Source organism: Larus michahellis, chromosome 18 (genome assembly GCF_964199755.1).
Source record: "Larus michahellis chromosome 18, bLarMic1.1, whole genome shotgun sequence".
Taxonomy (NCBI): Eukaryota; Metazoa; Chordata; class Aves; order Charadriiformes; family Laridae; genus Larus; species Larus michahellis.
The window spans coordinates 5,095,413-5,117,279 of NC_133913.1; the positions used below are offsets into that span (position 1 = coordinate 5,095,413).

General features: G+C 54.4%; 1 protein-coding gene across 4 annotated transcripts in view; it reads left to right on the top strand.

Moving 5' to 3' along the window:
* LOC141732765 (acid-sensing ion channel 2) overlaps positions 1–20,998 on the top strand; it is a 531,626-nt gene extending 510,628 nt beyond the window's left edge. For 2 of the 4 annotated variants that reach the window (XR_012584162.1, XR_012584163.1), the window contains exons 4-11: positions 11,823–11,973; positions 12,398–12,454; positions 13,029–13,182; positions 13,923–14,014; positions 15,646–15,725; positions 19,006–19,074; positions 19,914–20,088; positions 20,486–20,998. Coding sequence is in view for 2 of the 4 variants with exons in the window: in XM_074562113.1 (XP_074418214.1) it covers positions 11,823–11,973; positions 12,398–12,454; positions 13,029–13,182; positions 13,923–14,014; positions 15,646–15,725; positions 19,006–19,074; positions 19,914–20,015 (705 nt within the window). In the remaining 2 variants the exon portion in view is untranslated. Of the gene's footprint in view, positions 1–11,822; positions 11,974–12,397; positions 12,455–13,028; positions 13,183–13,922; positions 14,015–15,645; positions 15,726–19,005; positions 19,075–19,913; positions 20,153–20,485 lie in introns of those variants that run through there. The other 2 variants (XM_074562113.1, XM_074562114.1) reach the window with 1 other exon arrangement.
* Positions 20,999–21,867: the final 869 nt, after the last annotated feature.

Below are 21,867 nucleotides of genomic sequence, written 5' to 3' on the forward strand. Positions count from 1 at the left end.
TCCAAATCCCTCCTTCCAGGCAGGGAAGCTATAGAAGGATGAGAAGAAAAACAGATCTGGGGGGATTTTTAGCTGGAGTGTGTTCCCTCTTCTGCAGGTTTTGATGGAGTTTTGGTGCTGGGAGAGGGAAGGGCACGTTTCTGCTTGGGGCCAGGGGTTCCGTAACTGGTTTCAAATTATACCACGGGCTGAGACACCTTTACCCAGGAGACCCGGAGGCTCTTCAAGCCGCCTGCCTGGAGCAGCACTCAGCTCCCCGGGCGATGCTGCCCGCCCCAATCCTCCCACTCCATAAAGTCATTTTTTAACCTAATTACGACCATTACAGCATACACATGCTACTGCCTCCTCGAATTACCCCGCAGGGACCGGCCAGGCATCACCCACCTTCTCAAGCCCTGAATGGGCATCTTTTATTCAGACCCCTGACTAAGTCTCGGGTTTTTTTCCTACTAAATCTCTACATCTGGGGCAGGCACGTGCTGCTGCTTCAAGAAATAAGAGCAAAAGGTGGAAAAGCCCGTGGGCATCACCCAGGGGACTAAGGCCGGCTAGTTCTTGAGATCCGAAACCGTGTGTTTTATACCATGAAACATAAATGAAACGATCCTCCAGCTGGAGAAGAATAGAAGTAAAGCTAAAGAGAAGGTCGTTCCACGTCTCCCAGCTCAGGGCAGCCTCTGTCTTACTTTTCCCGGCAATAAAAAGCGCTTTTCCCAGCAATAAAAAAATAGACGTGGAGTTGGGCAGACTCGCCTTGGTGTGATGGTGAGACCCGTGCATCGGCTTTGAGACAGGCTTTGGGGCGAAGGGAATTTATTTGTGGTTTAGAGGCTCATGGCTTTATTTGCGGCTCTGTTACTATTCCCTGTGGCCATACCCAAATCCATCCCTTCGTCCCCCCCAATCCCAGTCTGGAAATAAGAATATTTACTGGGCTTTACTTACTGATTTCCTGCCTTTCCAGGTATGCAGCCGCTTAGCGCAAGCGAGGACTTGAGTCTTAGTGCTGGGGCGATAAATCCTGGATCTTTATACCGAGAGCTTTCCGAAATGCCCTTATCGAAAGCAAACTCTGGCTCCGTGATGGTGCCTGATCTCATCAAATCTCCCTTTAAAATTAGCTGTCAGCCTAAACAAAAAAGAAACCAAATCAGTTTTTCTTCTCCCTCTGCTTTTTAGGTACACTTTTAAGGTCCATTTACCAGTTTGGGAATGTTAATGCTGTAACGCTGTCGTGCTGGTTTGCAATAGCGGCATGGTAAGAGGGACTTTGCACGGGTATCTCTTTGCCTGGAGAAGAGAAGGCTCCGGGGCGACCTTGGAGCCCCTTCCAGTCCCTAAAGGGGGCCTACAGGAAGGATGGGGAGGGACTCTGGATCAGGGAATATGATGATAGGACACGGGGTAAAGTCCTCAAACTGAAAGAGGGGAGATTTAGATGAGATCTGAGAAGAAATTCTTGGCTGTGAGGGTGGTGAGCCCCCGGCCCAGGTTGCCCAGAGAAGCTGTGGCTGCCCCATCCCTGGAGGGGTTCAAGGCCAGGTTGGACGGGGCTTGGAGCAACCTGGGCTGGTGGGAGGTGTCCCTGCCCAGGGCAGGATTTTGGAACTGGATGGTCTTTAAGGTCCCTTCCAACCCAAACCATTCTGTGATTCTATAAAAACATCCTCTCTGGGTGACTTTCCGTACACCACGGCAGTGGCTGTCTCTGAACACGCCGTGAAAGGAGCTGTAGCGGTTTACATGGACGTGCGAGACCATAGCTGGTGTTTTGGGGGGTTTTCACACCGTTTTACATGGGGAGAGCTGGCCGCGGTCCCCGTTGTGCCTTGCAGCGAGAGATGCTCCGGCCACGCAGGGGAGCGGTTTCCATGGCAATTGCTGAGTCTAATGAATAAGGTTTATTTTCTCGTGAATGGGCAAAGCTCGGAGCTGTGCAGGAGCTGGCTCGGGGGGCCGTCACCCTCCGGACGGGTTCCAAGGGAGGGCAGGACCACCCTGAGTAGGGCAGTGCCTTTCAGCGCCTGCTGCTCTTGGCTTTGGAGAGATACATCTCAATTTTTCCCTTTTCCCAGCAGTTTTGGGTGAGTCTGGTGCTATAACAAGCCTCCCCGGACCTTGCGTTGTGCGTGGCTTTGAGGAGGCTGCAATATCCCCCCCATAGCCTTGCACCGCACCACAGCACCGAGGCGTGGGTGAGCGCACTGGAAATTACATTTCGGAGGGTTGATCCGCTGGAGAAAGATAAATTCCTCCTGGATTTGGCTCCTTTTAATCCTCTTTTCCCGGCTGGGTTTTACAGCGTCGTCGCCGTATCTCGGCGGCATCGCCCGAGCCTCTCCCAGAAGGGATGGGATCGGAGAATGGGACCTCCCCCGTCTCGGCAGCTCCCTGCCACGCCATCGGCACGACGCGTTAGAGAAGATGAAAAGCGCACTAAAAATGGCAATTTCTGCCAACTTGGCAATAAAAAATTTAAGAGGCTTCAATTAAGCAACAGGTTTGAAGATGGAGCAATATTGTTTAATAGGGCTCTAGCGTGCCTTGGAGACTCATCCCCTCGTAATGCTTGCACGGGACAGAGACCATCAGCTACCACCAACTGCGGTATCAAAAGTGTAATTACAGAGGCAGGAAAACACGACTCGGGGTCTGGCAGCGATTGCACCGAAGCCCGTATTTCCAAACAGGGTGTGGGCAGCGGCATTTGAAAATTAGAAGCAATTAAATAGTATTTCCCATGTTTCCTAACCCTCGCTCAGAGCATCTTCTCCAACCTACGGTCTTACACATCCTCCCAGAAGAACATCCACTCTCCGATTTCTTTCTGTTTCCCTCAGTCCCACGCACTCCCAGTTGATTTCCTCTGGTATATCATCGGACTCTTAATTAATTCAACAGCAAGAAGCAAACCGGCCAGACGCATAGAAAACTTCGTTGCACGGGACCGGTTCAAAGGAGGAGACGTACAAAAATGATTGCGTGGCTGTTTTTGTAGGGCAGGGGAGCGGTTTTGCTTAGAAAACAGCATTAGGAGTGAATCAGCCTGTTTCTAAAAGGATGCAAAAGAAAACGGGTTCGGAGGCAAGCGATGGACTTGAGTCAGGGGCAGGAACGGTGCGTCTGAACCGGGAGAGATTGGAAAGGCCTCGCTTAGGAAGGAGATCAGAAAGAGAAAACATCAGGGATGCAGGTGAAGTAGTCGTCTGGGGGCTCCTGCTAACCCTTCCCCATATTATACGGATACGAGGATTTTTTTAAAAACACTAGAAAGCTGCTGGCTGAGGACAGGAGAGCTTCAGAGGGTCCAACTCCCGCCACGCACCCGCCAAATTGGGTACCTCTGTAGCAGTTTGGCCAATGTAGTCCAACAAATACAGCCAAGGGTGTCGGGCAGAATGAGGGGGAACGCTTTTGCTGGCTGTGGATGTGCCAAGGAGGTGACCAGGAAGGAGAGAGAAGAGTTTGTTGCCATTTAAGACCGAGCGTGCACACGAGCGAGGGGTCCGTCTCCTTTAGCCGGGAGGTAGAACCGAGCGGTAGATGCAGCGACTGCCGGGAGCAGCCGTTCTGGGAGCAAAGCCGGGACGAGCCTCTGAAGGGGGCTGCCCTGGACTTTCTGGGGAGGTTTCAATATTCCTATTTGATTTGCAAAATCGTTTCTGAGGAAACGGGGACCCGGAGGAACCTGAGCTCCAAAATCACATTTTTCTTCCGGTGCCCGCTCCCCCTCCAGCAGCTGGGGACTGGTGGGCTGTAATAATTTCCCCGAGCTCAGTGCATGGGGACCTTCCAGCTGCTGGAAGGGTTAAGCCCTTCTCCTTAAAGACAACTTCTTTGGTGCTTGCAAAGAAGGGAGCAAATGAGAAGGAACGACGAGGTATCGCACCGGCACGGCAAAGGTAGACGGCAAATAGACAACTTCCAGCATCATTAACTGGGAGAGCTGTGCGTAGGCCGAGCTTTTTAAGCATTTTACAAGTGCTAAAGCTGCCTGGGATTGAAATTCTAGTCAGTTGCTGCTATTTGATGTCTCATTAAAGAGCGGAGATTTCTGGTCGTTATTTAGTTGTGAGCAAATGCGAAGACACCCCCTCTAGTTGTTGCCGTGTTCGGGGAGAGGTTTGATCCCTCTTTGCTGGTCGCTGCCTGAGGTTTGGTGGCGGCAGGTGGGGGACCCGGCCGTGGAGGAAGCAGGAGAGGGGCTGAGCCGTAGCCCAGAGCCCAGGCGATGCAGGATGCGTCCCCAAAGCCGGATCCATCGTTACAAACCGGGCTGAAACTGCCCCGACCTTGTGTTGGAAACGGCTCCTCTGCGTTTCCACGTCTTCCCTATTGCATAAAATTACAGCACGTAGAAAAGAACAGAGATACCACTGAAACTAAATCAAAAAAAAAAAAAAGCCTTTTCTGGCAGCAGAGAGATGCTGGCAGTTGTCGGGAGGCTCAGTGCCAGGGGTGGCTACGAGGGGCCGCAGCGTGGCCAGGAACAGGGGCTGTGGCAGGGAGGAGGCTGTGCCGAACGGCCCCCGCCGCTGCCAGCCGCGTCCGTCCCCCCCTTCCCCGGTTTGCCGAGAGCAGCCCACCCTTCCCTTGCAGTTTCCAGCAAGCGAGCTCCGTCCTGCTTTTAAGGAGACAAGTCAATTTGTTTCTTTTCCTATTCGGCGCCTGCCGGTTCGTAACCGCTTGTCGGAATCCCCAACAGCCGGGATCAAGAGAATTTAAAAAGCATTTTGTTAATTAGGTAAGTATTAGTGATTGCGAAAGCGCGAGGAGGTAAGTTTGTCAGCCTCAATTACAGGCTGAAGATGAGTTTCTACAAGGGCGAGACCGGGGAGGGGTATGTGCCCTTGGAAAGCTGCCACGGCAGCGGAGCAAAATTAGAGCTCGGCGCTGCTCTCCTGCAGGAACGGAGGGCAGAAACTGTCCCTGCTGCCTTTACCTCTGCTTTTCCTTTTGCTTTTATGATTTTTTCCCCCCCCCCACCTCTAGCTTGAAAGAAAAGCGGTTTGTCTTTGGTGGTAGGCGGAGAGGGTTGGAGGGGAGCAGCTCAGCATCCTTGGGCAAGCCGCCTCCGGTCCAGCGCCGTAGCCCTCCCTCCGACCCCAAATCAGCATCATCTGGAAGAGGGGAAAGCCGTTCCCTCGAGAGGAGGAAAACTCTGCACGGCTGCCGGGGAGAGGAATCCAATCCAATTAGCGTCTCTCCCGTTTACATTGTTTACACGCTCCGTCTCGTGTGCTCCTGTTTGCCGGCCGGCGAGGCGGGCTCGGCTCCCCGGCATGCTCTTCCAGGCGATGCAGCAGCCTCAGTAGCATCGTGGCCAGGAAATCCAAATGTCAAATCACAGAATCACAGACTGGTGGGCGTTGGAAGGGACTTTTGGAGATCATCTAGTTTCCAAATGTCTAAAATAAGTTGCTGGGGCAGCTCTCTGGGGCCAAGCGCTTTGGAGGTGAAGGCTTTGCTTGAGGTTGCAGCCCCATTTTGGCGAGGAGGGGGTTAAGGAGGGATGCTCTTGTGGGTGGCTTCACCATTGTGTTAACCCCAGGGCTTGCAGGGCATCCGGAATCCTATGCCAAGGCAGGAGAGGCAACAGGAGCATGGATGGAGCTGGTCCGCAGGGCGTGAAGCCATGAAGCTGGAGGGAAGAGCCTCCGGATCCTGCTCCATTGCATTTCAGGGCAGGAAACCCTGCGGAAGAGTTTGGCCCTTTGATTCGAGTCTTTCACTGCAAGGGGAGCTATGCGATGGGTAAAACCCTACCCGGCTCTGGGGCTGGATCGTCTCTTTGAAGGATAACAGGGAGCAGTTGAGAGGAAGCGACCCGGCGGTCCTGGCGGTCCCGTGAGCGATGCTGCTGGGGCTCCAAACAGACGGTAACAGCAGCCGCCTTCAGACATCACTGCAAATAAAAGGTCAGGACAAGAGCTGACCACATCGGAGACTTGGGACGTTGGTCCCTGCTCATCAAAACCACCTGGGAAAGGTGAGGGAAGCTTTCGTGGGACCAAATTACCTTTGGGCCTTGAGGCAGGATGTGGGAAATGTGGGTGATCCTTGATGGTGTGCCTTCTCCCTCCGGAGAGGTCCCGCAGCCCTATCTGGCTGCCGATCAGTCGAGAGTTTGCTTCTGATTACAAATTACAGAGAACGAGGGAAGCAACGAGTCTTTCAAGCTGTAATTACGACGGAGGCTCCAGGTAATAGCCCTTGATGAGCCCCTTGGAGAGGGAAGAGTTCATTGACTTGCTCAGGGGAGGGAGGGTCCAACCCTGCCAGCCCAGGGAGATTTGGCTGGAAAATCTTGCCTGGAGGAAGAAGCACAGATTTGCCTGGCATACTTCGAATGAACCTTCCCTGCAGCGCTGCTTCCCACCGAGCCGGTGATGGAGGGGGAAGCGCTCGGATTCCCGGTGCTGATCCCCCTGGGATGTGGGAGATGCTCCGGTTACAGCTGCCGCATCTTGGGGCTCTGCTCGGAGTCGTAGCCAGCAGCAAGAAATCCCTGCCCGGTGATAGAGAGATGTAAGTGGAGCACTGGGGCCAGTGCTGGGCTCCCCGGGTCAAGAAGGACAGGGAACTGCTGGAGAGGGGACAGCAAAGGGACACTGAGATGCTGAGGGGACTGGAACACCTCTCTGATGGAGAAAGGCTGAGGGATTTGGGTCTCTTCAGCCTGGAAAAAAGACGGCTGAGGGGGGATCTTATCAATGCTGATAAATACTGAAAGGGGGGGTGTCAGGAGGATGGGGCCAGGCTCTTCTCAGTGGTGCCCGGGGACAGGACAAGGGGTAACGGGCACAAACTTGCCCCTGGGAAGTTCCATCTCAACAGGAGGAGGAACTTCTTTGCTGTGAGGGTGGCAGAGCCCTGGCACAGGCTGCCCAGAGAGGTGGGGGAGTCTCCGTCTCTGGAGACATTCCAACCCCGCCTGGCCGCGTTCCTGTGCCACCTGCTCTGGGTGACCCTGCTCTGGCCGGGGGTTGGAGGGGATGATCTCCAGAGGGCCCTTCCCACCCCGGCCAGGCTGGGATTCTGGGATTCTGTACGAGGTAGGGATTAATGTACCACAAGGCAGCACTGAGGTGTTTATATCGCACCCCACAGGGCTCTGCTCCATGGCCAGGAGTTTCACTGGGGAAATTTCCTTTAAATAGTAAAAGTTGGAGCTTCCCTGGAGTCTCCTGTTGGTCCCAGACACGATGCGCTTTTCTCAAAAACAGGGAACGCCATTATACTGCAGAGCAAAAAAAACTCCGCTGGGATTAAATGCACCAAGAGGCTTTTTCTGCTCTTAAGTATCGGCCATTCAGAGAGGGGTAGGGAGAGAAAAACCTTGGCTTCTGGCAGGGGAGATGTGTTGCATCTGGGATGGATACTGGGAAAAATTTCTACACGGAAAGGCTTGTCAAGCATTGGAAGAGGCTGCCCAGGGCAGTGGTGGAGTCGCCATCCCTGGAGGTATCTAAAAGCCGGGCAGACGCGGTGCTGAGGGACATGGGGTAGTGGTGGGTTGGGCAGTGGTGGGTTGATGGTTGGAGTCAATGATCTGAAAGGTCCTTCCCAACCGAGACGATTCTATGATTCTATGATTCTATTCCTGCGTCTTTAGGAAGACGGGGGAAAGTGAATTCCGCATGCACGCGCACACTTGTGTGTGTGCAAGTGTGTGCACGGGATCGCGTGTGCAGCAAAGCAGCAAATCCACAAGGAACGCCACGCTTTTGGGGAGGTGCAAACCAGCTTTGCTTTTTGGTATGGGGGTGGTCAGTGCTCGTGGTCCTGGCTACAAAACGGGCTATAACTCTGTTAACGAAGTGGCATCGATTAGGGTTTAATGAATCATTCAGGCCGTGCGCCTCCTGCAGATATGCCGTGCCAGTTCACAAGCGCCGTGGCTCAAATCCAACGCTGGCTGAGCAAAAAAGTGTGTAAGCTAAATATCTGGTCACGACTCCCATCGTTTTCTGATCTCGTCACCTACATTTCAGAATAAAATTTAAAGGGCTTAGAAGATTTGTGTGTAGCCGTGCTTGGAAGAGAGCTGACACCATCTGAGACCGCGATTATTTATTCTCCTTTATCATACAACGTGCAACATATGGGCCCTTTTCTCCGCCGCGGATGACTAAATGATGGCATCTGGTACTCCATTATATTGCGAGTGTAAAGCAAATGAGAAAAGATCCCCTTCAAACAGCCCTTTGCTATTGTCACAGAGATGCTCTTGATATTTTTGTTCCAAGGTGCTGCTTTGCTGACTTTCCAAACCACCCCATTGCGAGCCAGGCCTGTTTCTTGGAGGATGCCGAAATTGCTGGGAACTGCTTTTTTTTTTTTTTTTCCTCCCTTAATGCCTCAGCTGGTCCCCGCAGATGGGATCCCTCCGTCACCTGCTGCATCTTCGCACCCCTTCTGGATACTGTCTGCTCTTCAGATCGGCCCCGCTGAGCACAGCGATCGGTGCGCGTCGCTCCAGGCGGCGGAACGGCTCTCGCCGCTGTTGCTTTTCCGAGCAGTTTGAGCAGCAGCACGGACTGAGGCTGATTTTGGGGATGCCGGAGCTCGCATCCCACCCCAAGCAGGCCGGGCACCCACGGGCGATGGCTGGCTCTGGAGGGCATAGCATCCTGCAGAGGCGCTGAGCGGGACACGCAGCTCGACGTCGCCGCAACGGTTTGTGTCTCATCAGTGCTTGAAAGTAGGGTTGGTGCTCACAGGAGCAGGGGAAGGGAGCTGGTGATCCCTCCATCCCTGGCTGCTGGGGGCATCCAGAGCCAAAGAGGGGTTGACCATCACACGGAGACCCCCTTCACCCTTGGGCAGGCAGGTCTGAGCTTTTCTCAGCTCCAGCCTTGGGGTCAAGGAAGACCTTGCACGACCATCTTGTCCTGGGGAGGACCTCTGGCTCATCTAGAAGACGGGTGTGCCGCAGGGCTGCCACGTCCACGGTTCCAGCTGGTCCCGTAAAGCCCACGTCAGCCCGTTGGAGACAGAACTAACTGGGAACCAGCGTAATCCCCGTAGATGCTGCAAGCAAAGTGCTGGAGTAAGCAAAGCACCTCTGGAGCCCTGGATGGAAACTGTTCACAGCAAAATTGTTCCTAGAGAAGGAACGGCTTTGGTTTGGCTGAGTTGAGAGCTTGTCCAGCCCCAGAGGGCAGGATCACCCTCTGAAGCCTGCCGTCTTCCCCAAACTCTCCTTTAGCTTCCAGGTTTCGTGCCCCTCCAAGGCAGACTGTTGCCATACCCAAGCGTCCCCACGTTCTTCCTAACATCTCGTCTTTCTCTTCCTGGCTGCAATTTAAGGCCGTTATGGATTTTTAACGCCTGAGTGGTTCATAAATCAAAGCCACAGGGAGTTTCACCAGCGCCCCAGCGCTGCAACCTGCTGCACAAGGTGGACATCTCTTCGCAGGGTGCTTTGGAGAGCTGGAGCTCTCTTCCCACGGAAGATCTCATGGGGTAAACCTACAGCAGAGCGTGGGCTCCAGACGGTTTGCAGAGTGGTAATTTTGTCATAGTTACGGCAGGTCCCTGCCTGAAGGATTCATGAGGTTGTTTTTTATCCCACAGCGTCTGCCTCCACTTCTTGGGTCATCTCTTTTTCTCCTCCCTTTCCCATCAATCTCCAGCAGAAACCCAAGACGCGCACCGCAGAGCCTCGCCACTAAGTCCTAGGCTCATAGTCCATCAACATATGTTTACATATTTATTTGAGGACGTGATTAATGTTACTACACTTTTTAAAGCAAATGTTTTTGTTCAGCCAACGCGCTTTGCCAGCACAAAACGTTCCGTGTTTGGAGCAAAGCAGAGCAAATTGGACGCTGCTTTAAAAGACGAAGAAGGAGGGGTTAGGGGAATGCTATTTTCTGCTCTTTAGCAAAGAGTTGTGCGGAGCATTTAGCAAAGATAAAGAGAAACGGGAAAGGCTGCCAGGCTGCGGAGAGAAGAGGAACGAGGTAGATTTGGCCGTGGGGGCCAGAGAGTGACTGTTTGTCCTCCGGCGTGTTCTGGGCTCTGGATTAAGGTTTCGGCGGTGGGTTGTGGAGTCCCGCTTATCTTATCTTTGCATTTGTGTTAAATAAAGCGGTAACAGCAGAAGGGTTTGCGTTGCCCTAGCACTGAGCAGAGAAGTCGTGAGCCTCACGCGAGGTGATGTGCAAACAGGGGAGAAGGCGGCGGGTTCCTCGTCATCATGGGGTGCCGGGAGAGTGGATGAACGTGTATCTCGCTCCACGGGGCTCTCCCCCAGCGTGGGTGTTCAGAAAAATGAGGCGATGGACTTGTCTGCCTTCTGGGAGGCTGCAGCGAGGTACAGCTCTGCCTGGCACCATCTCCCGTGGCAGCACGGCTCTGAGCAGAGCCATCCCTCCATGGGGAGCAGGAAGGTTTGGAGGCTCCTTACGGCGTCGGTACGCCCTTTCCTTGGCATTTTTCACCTTCTGCAGCAATCTCTAGCTGCTGAACTGTTCTTGATCCTTTCCGCATGCTTCCCAAGTCCCTGGCTCTCTCTGAGGGTTGTGATCTGCTGCATTTTTCATCAACGAGAAAAGTGCCTGAAGAAGGGAACGGTGCAAACGTGGCAGCTTTGCTGACGCCAGAGCAGTCACAGAGCAGTCACAGCCATTGCCGGGGTCTCACTGCCACCCCGTTCTGCTCCTCAGTGTCACCAGCGCTGTCTGCGTTGTCCCCACGAGTGGCACGGAGTGGGGCAGTTCAGAGGTTAGAGTAAGCTGGAGATGGGAACTATCCATGGGCCAGCAATGTGCCCTGGTGGCCAAGAAGGCCGATGGCATCCTGGGGGGCATCGAGAAGAGCGTGGCCAGCAGGTGGAGGGAGGTTCATCCTCCCCCTCTGCTCTGCCCTGGGGAGGCCACGGCTGGAGCACTGGGGCCAGTGCTGGGCTCCCCGGGTCAAGAAGGACAGGGAACTGCTGGAGAGGGGACAGCAAAGGGCCACCGAGATGCTGAGGGGACTGGAACACCTCTCTGATGAAGAAAGGCTGAGGGATTTGGGTCTCTTCAGCCTGGAAAAAAGACAGCTGAGGGGGGATCTTATCAACGCTGATAAATACTGAAAGGGGGGGTGTCAGGAGGATGGGGCCAGGCTCTTCTCAGTGGTGCCCGGGGACAGGACAAGGGGTAACGGGCACAAACTTGCCCCTGGGAAGTTCCATCTCAACAGGAGGAGGAACTTCTTTGCTGTGAGGGTGGCAGAGCCCTGGCACAGGCTGCCCAGAGAGGTGGGGGAGTCTCCGTCTCTGGAGACATTCCAACCCTGCCTGGCCGCGTTCCTGTGCCACCTGCTCTGGGTGACCCTGCTCTGGCCGGGGGTTGGAGGGGATGATCTCCAGAGGGCCCTTCCCACCCCGGCCAGGCTGGGATTCTGGGATTCTGTGACCGGTACCAACAACCCCATGTTTGCTCTCACCAAAGTCGGAGATGATTTGCAGGTCGGAGCTTCTCCCTCGGTCCCTGCATGGGCAAGATTTTCCCAGTGGCGCAAGAAAGACCACAGAGCTGGTCTTGGAAAACCTCTGGCGCTGCCCATCTCCAGTGCACCATCCTGCCGTGGCTCTGCTCCCGGAGATGCTGGGTTGGAGGGATGCGGCAGAGCAGCTCTGGAGCAGAAGACCTTGCTAAAGACTCTCACTTGGCCAAAGTCATGCTGTGGCCTTCCCTTGCAACAGCACCGCTTGGTCCCCTCCTTACAAACATCACTAAAATGGCAAGAGGAGGGAGATGCTGTGCCCCGCTCCTCGCTGCTGGTCCCCAGCGTCCCCTGACGCCCCGCTCCTCCCTCTCTTGCAGCTGACGTACCTGCCTCCGCCGTGGGGTGAATGTCGCTCGTCGGATATGGGCTTAGACTTCTTTCCCGTTTACAGTATCACGGCTTGCAGGATCGACTGCGAGACCCGGTATATTGTGGAAAACTGCAACTGCAAAATGGTTCACATGCCAGGTGAGTGTGCCGGGGGGCACAGGGACCCCCCCTCCCTCCATCCCTCATTAGGGGTTAATGAGCTGGAAAGGGACCAAGGATTAAAGGAGCTGGGAATACCTTTCCCTAAGGAAAGAAGGATGCTAATAACCTTTGCAAAAGGCCCTGAAATAGGGGCAGGACGTGGCAGAGGCACCTGGGTCTGATTTCCCCATATTTGGCCCCACTTAACAGCCCTGGGTGGTATTTCCAGTAACCCACCCCTTGGTTTGCAAGAAAAGGCCCCCGGGAGGGGCAGAGGTGGGGGGGATGCTGCCCATCCCCAGCCTGGGTTCGCTTCGCTACAGGGAGGTCCTTGTGGTCCCCGCGGGGAGGCCAGCAGTCCCCAGCTCCCTCGCAGCAGCGGTGGCTGATGCCCAGTGATGGATGTGTCCTCTCCCTGCAGGGGATGCGCCCTTCTGTACCCCGGAGCAGTATAAGGAATGCGCAGAGCCTGCGCTCGGTGAGTACCGGGTGATATCCCTGGGTACCACGGGTATCCCGGGCTGGAGGGACTTCCAGCAGCCTGCGTCCTCCTGGCTGGCAGGACTGGGATGATCTAGAGCAGCCGCAACCCGGCGATGGGTTTTCGTGAGACCCAACCTGTTGGGAAGGGCTGGGTGCACCCCAGGGTGAAGTTTCTTCTGGTTCTACATGGGGCACGGGGCTCCATCAGTGCAGAAACCCTCGGGATAACGGGCACCCCAGGATATGTAGGAGGGGAGCACCTCCAGGTCTGGGTCTGGGTTTGGGTTTGGGAGGGAGGGACCCATTCCAGGTCTGGATTTAGGAGACTCGATCACCACGTGTTCCCCGAGCAGATGCTGGTAACAGAGTGTAGCCTGGGGCAAAAGGCCTCTCTCCAAGATGGTGGGGTTGGCCATGGGATGAAGTGGGAGAGTAATGGCCAGGACTGGTTTTCCTGCAGCATTTCTGAGATGTGACTCCTTGGCCCCTCCGTGGGTGGCATGACCTCTGCTCCCACATCTGCAGTGTGTCCCTGATTCCCTGAGATCTAACTCCATGACCTTCTCCAGGTTTGCTTGCTGAAAAGGACAGCAATTACTGCATCTGCAGGACACCCTGTAACCTGACCAGGTACAACAAAGAGCTCTCCATGGTCAAGATCCCCAGCAAGACTTCAGCCAAGTACCTGGAGAAGAAGTTCAACAAGTCGGAAAAATACATCTCGTGAGTGTTGCCAAAGACAGATCTCCTTTGCTTTATGGGGGAAAGTGTCTGTAAAACCCTGTTGGGAGTTTAAACCAGCCCATGCTAAGACCAGACCTTGCCAATGCCTGTATCACTGAACAGAGGTACGTCCTCCACAGAGGGTTGGGGTGAAACCCTTGAAGAGATGAGGTGTAGGTTACTTTCATCTCAGTAGATGTGTTTCAGGACAACTGTATAGTCCCTCCCTGGCCTTGTCTCCATGAGCATGCCCCATACCCAGCAGAAAAAAAAGTGCAAAACCTCCTTTTATTTTGTCAGGGAAGCCCGGTCTTGCTGGCCCTGTCTGAGATGTGGCTACTCTCTACCTGAGTCTGGGCTGTGGACCTCAGGCAGCCGCTGTCATGGACCACTCCCAGCGCTGGGCCCATTATTGCCTTGTGGAGGCAGAGAGAGTTATTGCATATTATGCATCCTTTGGACTCTTGCTGTTATAATCAAAGTGAGATCCAGAGCTCAGATCCTGAGGGATCTTGGGAAAACATTTTCCAGCTTCTGCTAAGGCTGCCAGCGTCCTATAGGCGCCCTGTGGTCTTGGTCTCCAGGTGGTCCAAGTGTCTGTGGGTTGCTGAGGACCCCAGAAGGAGAAGAGTCAGGACAGGGAGGGGATGAAAGCCCCAAATTCCCATTTTTTTTCTTCTCCCAAAGCACACAAGCCCATTAGTGGCTGATGGGCTGATGCTCTTGTCCTCTTTCTACAGAGAGAATATTCTTGTGCTGGACATATTTTTTGAAGCACTCAACTATGAGACAATTGAACAGAAGAAAGCCTATGAAGTGGCAGCCTTACTTGGTAAGGAGGGAGCGGGGGTGCATTTTGGGGTCCGTGTGTGTTTATGGGACAGACAGATGCCACGAGTGGGTGCACGGGTTATGTGCATTGCCATGAAATCCCAGCAAGATCCAGCCACCTTTCCATTTTTCTTCCAACAGCAAGCTGGGGAATGTCCCAGGGATCGCAGCTAGTCCATGTGTCACCCATGAAAGGTTAATGTGAGTGGTCCATCTCAGCTTGCTACCAGGCCCTATTTTTTGGGAATCCCAGGGCTGAGCGGTTGATGGATGGTCTCTGTGGTGCCCTCAACGCTGGAAGGGTAGTGTGTGGAGGACAGCTCTTAAAACCATCTACCCATCACCTCTTAAATCCTCCTTTCCAGCATGGCCAGCCAGGACCCTGAGCTCTTTGCCTTTGGGTGGTGCCCCACAGCTTGATGGAGAAGGTGGAGGAGTTGTTGGGTTGCTCAACCTCAAGATGGGTCAAGCTTTGTGGGTGCCACCTACAGATTTGGGTGCTTGGGACCCATTGGGTCTTTGGGGTGGAGGTATTTGGTCAGGAAGGAGAAGCAAGCGTGCTCTGTGCCCACTCAGCCACTCCCAATCCCCAAATCCCTCCTGGGATGCAGGGAGTGATCAGCACCTTTGGTTAAAAGCTGAAGCCGGGCCATCCCGTAGGGCTGGACTCTGCGAGCCTGTGCCGGGATGGGGGACACTGCAGGGAGCAGAGCACCCCAAGCCCCTTGGGGTGCCCCCACGTCACCCCGCCGTGGTAGCTCTCCAAAATGTACATGCCATGACCCCATCTGCACCTGCTGTGGGTTCCCCAGTGCTTTGGGCAGAGTCTCATCACCTCCCAGTCCTCAGCCTCTTTCGAACCAGCACTTTGTCCCAAAGCACCTTTTTTCCTCTCTTTCTTCTGTCTCTGTCTCATGGACGCCCACAGCAAAGGTCCTGGTAGCTCCGCCACCCATGGGTGCCTTCACTCGGGGGAGCAACACGGTTGAACCGTGGGGTGTTTTGCCGCAAAACCCATGAGATTTGTCTTCCCTGAAGCACACGGTTTGGCGTAGCAGAGCATCTCACGTCAGGGGTTACCTTCCCAGCAGGTCCCTGGAAGTCTCCTCTCCCCACGGTGCCTCGTCCACAGCCCTTCCCCAGCCCCGGGGGACTGTAGGACTTGAGCGGTGACAGCTTTGAGATGCTCCCCCCAAAAAAGCAGGCCATCTTCCCTCTCCCTTTCCTCTCTTTGGCAGCTTTGGGGTTTTTTGTTGGCTCCAGGGGACGTTACCTAATTCTTCTCCAGCATCCTTCTCCTTCCCCAGCCCAGTTTGGGAATTGGGCTTTGGGATTCCTAGGACGCAGCCTGCTGTCTGACAGATGGCTTCCTCAGATGCCAGCCTGCGGTATCGCATCCTCGTTAGGCTTCCAGCTGATGGCCTCGTTAGCAGGAGAAATGCTTTGGTGGCCAGCAGCGTCCTTCCCGGGATGCTTTTCACGCCGTTAGAGCTGTTGGTGTTTCTGGGGTGATGCATTTCCCCACTTTTCGGGGACAGCAGCACCCAGGGAGCTGCACCGTGGTTGCACGGGTGCCTCTAGGAGCGTTTACCCCAGGGGTAAAAGCCACCTGTGTGTTGTTCTCTCTCCTAGGTGACATTGGAGGCCAGATGGGGCTATTTATCGGTGCTAGCATCCTCACTATCCTAGAGCTCTTCGATTATATATACGAGGTAAGACCCTCGTCCTTCGCCTTGTTCCTCTGGCGGGGTGTGGGTTTGCCAGCCTTGATGCCAGGCTCGGCTGGTCGCGGACCAGCACCCTCCATGCCCAATGTGCCCACGTGGATTATTCATGTTAATTCATGGTACTATATGATTAATGCTCGACAGGAGTGCTATGTCGTCGGGTCACAGCTATGTAGCGTGGTGCGGAGGTCCCTGCGTCGGCGGGAAGAGGGTTGGCACGCAGCCATGACATGGCACAGCCAGGTTCACTTGGCACCCTGCCTCTGCTAACGACGTTTCCTTCTCGCTTGGGCTAATTAAGCACCACCTTCATGGGGCTGTGCTGCTTCCTACGCTGGATCTCGCGCTGCCCGAGGTGCGGTGGCTCTGGGGTGCTGGCTGGGAACCTGCTGCTGCACCCTCCTGTCCCCGTCCCCACTTGGGCTTCTCCCAGCAGCGCGGCCTTATCGTCATCGTGAAGTTCTTTACACTGAGGGTGGTGAGACACTGGCCCAGGTTGCCCAGAGAGGGGGCGGAGGCCCCATCCCTGGAGACATTCAAGGCCAGGCTGGATGAGGCTCTGAGCGACCTGATCTAGTTGAAGATGTCCCTGCTCACTGCAGGGGGGTTGGACTAGATGGCCTTTAGAGGTCCCTTCCAACCCAACACGTTCTATGATCCTATGATTCTATGAAAAACTCCTTCAATTAATGCCTGAGCCCCAATCCAGCCGTCAGGTGGGAGAAGCAGTGAGGCCAGACCTTGTACCGCTGCTGGGGAGGTGGAAAAACCCCAGTCCCTGTTATCTGCAGCTCTTCCAGCAGCCCCGGAGCAAGGAGCTTTCTAGGAAGCGCCGAGACGAGCTCGAGCGCGGTCCCGTGGCTCCGCGGTGGCCGAGTGCAAGCCCTCTTTAATGGGAATTATTGCAATAAGCAGTCGGGAGAAGACATTGCTTTCTGGCAGCCCTCCGTCCTCCTGCCCTCCAGCAGCAGAGTTACGCCCCTTGGGTATTTTTAATCTCTTTTTGCCTGAGCGAGTTGCCCCGGTGAGCGCTGGTGTCTCGGCCCAGCAGCACAGCACAGCAGCTCCCAGGGGATTTTGGCTTTTCTGTGCCGAGGTGCCAGCACAGCCCTCGGTGGTCCCATGCTGTCACAGCGTCCCTGCGGGCATCGTCCCTCCAGCATCCTCCGCCGTCGCCCCTGCGAGCGCAGAGGCAGGTTCCAGCCCACTTGGGCTTTTCCCGCCCCATTTTTCTTCTCAAATGGGCCAAAATAACCCTCCCTGGAGCATCCTCCCCGACAGCCGTCGGTTTTCCTTCCTAGTCTTCATGGCCACATTGCAGAAGGCTTCGTGTTGAGGGTCAGGCTCATGATTTTGGGTTATGAAAGGGGAAATGGAGGCAGGGAGAGGAGCTGCAGCCACCGAGGAGCCACCTCTTCGCACCAAGATGACCCCAGGGACCCCAACATGCAAGAACATGTCCTGTTTCGTAGCAGGAAAGGATAAGTTTATGCCTTGGGTATAGTTTGGAGGAGGATGCAAACACCTGTAGAGATGGGCAGTTCCCGACAAATTGGACACATCCCAACCCAAGGTCCTCGGCCCTTGGCCCTGGGAAGGTGCCTCCTGCGAATTCAGCTCATCCGCTGTAGCTGCAGGTTTTAACGCCATGGCTTCGGGCCCCCCGCCCCCAAATACGCAATATTTTATACCTGCGTAGCCCAGTGCTCCCGTAGCCCTGTCTCAGCCCCGTACCGTGATGGCACCGGGAATTTTTAATCCCGTGGGATATTGCAGCCGGGGGTCGTTCGTGGCTGTTGCTTTAACGCGTGCCAAACCAGGTGCATGGGGGCGTCAGGCAACCGCGGTCTGCTCCGAGCTCGCCGGGGCTTGAAAACCCCCTTCATGTTATTAAAGTTGGGATGCTAGTCGCGTTTTAAGACGGTCACTCCCCATCCCAGTCCCTTCTGGGCAGCTGTGAGCACTTGGTGGCATTATTCTGCAATAAAATATATGGAAAATTACAAGCGTAAAGCTCATAATGGCTTCGGAGTGCAAACAAACCCCGCGCCTCAGTTTATATCCGAGGCTGAACGCACACAATATTTCATTAAAATCGCCTATTCCCGGCTTTCTTGGGGTTCTTTCGTAAGCAGGTAATAAGAACCCTCGCAACGGTTGGATTTTTCTTCTCTGTTTAACTCCTTTATTTGACATCTGCTGATAAAACTTGGCAAATAGTTTCCTCTCGCTGGTTTTTTGGGGTTTGTTTTTTTTTTTTTCTTTTTTTTTCTTCTTTTTGGGCAAGCGCAGCTCTTAAGAGAGCATCCTGTCTCCTTGGAGAGGATGCCTGGGGATGCAGCAGCCGGTTCGGCCAGCTACGCCCTGCGCAGGGGTCATCTCCGTGGTCACCCGTGATATAAATGTTTAACCCACACTGCGCGGGGAGAAAAGGAATTAAAATGTCTTAAATGCTGCCTAATCTACGTGGTTGATCCAATCCGCTCAGGGTTGCGTCGAGGTGGGGTGCAGAGCTCCTAAAATTCACTGTGTTTTCAACCAAAACATTTATAAATTATATATTAATTATAAATTTATAAACTGTTTGAGATTGCCAACAAATGGCTACAGCGATTCTTTCCCGGTGGCGTAGCCAAAATCTGATGAAATATTGACCGTAGAGATGGGGGTTTTTTTTTGCATCGTTGGCTCAGCACAATCCTCCTTTTGGTCCTGTCCCGGGGCAGAGTTGGGCTCCTGGACTCATCGGGGTCCCGAATCCCCACCACGTGTCTCCGCGTGCCAGCCAGCGGCCACCTCGCTTCCTTAGGAACTGACCCAATTCTTCACGTTTTTAGCGTTCTTCTTTTTTTTTTCTCCCCCCCCCCCACCCCGCCACGCTCCCCCAGTGGAGGTTTTTCAGAAAAACACTCACTTTTCAACCCTACCGGGACTGCGCTTGAAAATAAGTTCTTCAGCAGCCGCGGCTGCCAAGGAAATAATGTGGCTGTGAAGGGAAGCGGCGCTCGCATCACTGACATTTTTCAATAAACCCCCAAATATATTTAAAAAATTGAGGTTTGGGTGGGTTTGGTTTTTTTTCCCATGTGAAGAGGCCCGTTTTGACACATGGGGCGGTTTGCTTGGAAAGATTGTCCCCTTCTCCGTATCCTTTGGAGGGTGTCCTCCAAACCCAGCACATCTCCTGGACCCAGCCCCGTTGGGTGGGTGAGGCTGCCCCATGCCTCGTGGGTGCCCACCTTAACCCAACCTCCCTCTTTTGCAGCTGATCAAGGAGAAATTACTAGACCTACTCGGAAAGGAGGAAGAGGAAGGGAGCCATGATGAAAACGTGGTAAGGAGCCCCATTGGGAGAGAGGAGGATATTTCCCCGCTCCATACGGATGCAGCGTTTGACTCCAGCTTCTTTCCAAAGGCTTGATGCTATGGCTCGGCCAAAGAAAAGGGATGGTTGGGGTGGTGGTGGGTGAGAAGCTCAACGTGAGCAGGCAACGCGCGTTCGCAACCCAGAAACCCCCCCCAGCCTGGGCTGCATCCCCAGCAGCGTGGGCAGCAGGGCGAGGGGGGGATTCTGCCCCTCTGCTCCCCTCGGGGGAGACCCCCCTGCAGCGCTGCCTCCAGCTCTGGGGCACCAACAGCAGAAGGACACGGAGCTGTTGGAGCGGGGCCAGAGGAGGCCCCGGAGATGCTGGGAGGGCTGGAGCCCCTCTGCTGTGGGGACAGGCTGAGAGAGCTGGGGGGGTTCAGCCTGGGGAAGAGAAGGCTCTGGGGAGACCTTGGAGCCCCTTCCAGTCCCTAAAGGGGCTCCAGGAAAGCTGGGGAGGGACTCTGGAGCAGGGAGGGGAGCCATGGGACGAGGGGGAAGGGTTTTAAACTGGAAGAGGGGAGATTTAGGTGAGATCTAAGGAAGAAATTTTTCCTTCTGAGGGCAGTGAGCCCCTGGCCCAGGTTGCCCAGAGAAGCTGTGGCTGCCCCATCCCTGGAGGGGTTCAAGGCCAGGTTGGACGGGGCTTGGAGCAACCTGGGCTGGTGGGAGGTGTCCCTGCCCAGGGCAGGGGGGTGGAACGAGATGATCTTTAAGGTCCCTTCCCACCCGAACCATTCTGTGATTCCGAGGGAAAGGGAGCGTCCAGCGGCCCTAGGGTAACCCTGTCCCCCGCTCTCCATCCGCAGAGCACTTGCGACCCCATGCCAAATCATTCGGAAACCATCAGCCACACTGTGAACGTGCCACTGCAGGCCACCCTGGGAACGCTGGAGGAGATCGCCTGCTGACACCGTCCGACTGCTCCACAGTGCCAACACCTAAGGAAGGAAAACTGCACAGGAAAGCAGGGACCGAGCTCAGGTTTGCAACGGGGGCAAAAAAAAAAAAAAAAAAAAAAAGATTTAAAAAAAAGTATTTAAAAAAAAAAAGGAAGAAAATCGCTATGCATTAAAAAAAAAATAAATATATATATTATATATATATATACTCTGCCAAAACCAAGCGAGAGGCGCCTTGGACTTGACTTGTGTTGTCCTTTCCTGTGGGGGGGTTGTCTTCAAGATGTGAAGGCAGCAGCTCATTTTTGAACTGTACAAAACAAAAGAGACCACCACCGCCACCGCCACCACCACCACCAAAAACACAACCGAAGCCCCGCCATTTCACGTACTGCCAAATGTATAAAGCACTTGCATGCCAGGTCTTTTTATGGCAATATATTCCTATCTGTCTTTATAAGCTCTGTTCCTCTTTACAGTCTCTGATTTTCACTACAAGAAGGAACTCGCGGGCCCAGCCATCCCCTGAAATCACCATTACTAACGTCGTAGGCTGAATTAGAATAAAGAAACAAAAAGTCGCAGCTCTTGGATTCTTCTTACGTTCTTGTCCTTCGTGTCAGTCTGTGATGAATCTTAAGCTAAGCCGGGTCCCCCGAGGCCGGGCCACCGCCGGGGCTCCTCAGCGCTACCAGTCACCCCAAGGTGAGCATCCCTGGAGAGGGGCCGGACCGGTGGCTCTTGGTGGAACGTGTGTGTGTCCCCCCCCAAGCTGCTGTGTCGTGCTCCTCCGTCTGCAGTGCCTGGATAGTCCGTCTGCGGCGGGTGGGCACGGGACGGTGGGTTTCTATATTATGTTTTTATTTTATTTTATTTTGGAAAAGTTTTTTAATTTTTTTAAATTTTTTTGTTCTTTTTTTTTTCCCGTTAACGGATTCTGTGCTTTCTCCTCGTTCTCATGACTGATATTAAAGCTGGTCTTGTGGAAATGGCCGGGCTGTGTCATTTCTGCCTTGCCCCCGGCGCAGCCTTGGCGGGGGCGTGAGGGGCAGGCGCCAGGACGAGCCCATCGCGGGGGCTGCCCACAGCCGTTCCTCACCCCTCACCTCCCCTTGGCCCTTCCACCACATCCTAGAATTGTTAGGGTTGGAAGGAACCTTAAAGATCATCTCGTCCCAACCCCCTGCCCTGGGCAGGGACACCTCCCACTAGATCGGGTCGCTCAGAGCCCCGTCCAGCCTGGCCTTAAAAACTTGCCGGGATGGGGCTTCCACCCCCTCTCTGGGCAACCCGTTCCAGTGTCTCACTACACTCACGGTGAAGAACTTCTTCCCAACGTCCAGTCTGAATCGACCCATCTCTAGTTTTAATCCATTCCCTCTAGTCCTACCATCACCCGACATCCTAAAAAGTCCCTCCCCAGCTTTCTTGTAGCCCCCTTAAGATACTGGTAGAGCCACTAGAAGGTCTCCTCGGAGCCTTCTTTTCTCCAGACTGAACAACCCCAACTCCCTCAGCCTGTCCTCACAGGAGAGGTGCTCCAGCCCTCTGATCATCCTCGTGGCCCTTCTCCGGACACGCCCCAGCACATCCGTATCTCTCTTGTAGTAGGGGCTCCATAATCACACACCTCCTAATGGGGTGGGCACCAAACCCTGGCCATGCTCAGCTACGTCCCCATCTTCTCCGTGGTGGTGGGGCCAGCTCCGATGTTGTGCACTGTGGTCGTCTCTTGGAGTCTCATTTCTTGGTGACCAGGATTTTAAATAGAACTGGGTCAAAAGGATGCTGCTTTACCCCAATAAAGAAGAATACAAGTTTCCTGGAGCTCCAGACCCTGCTGGCTTTGTAGCCTGGAGGG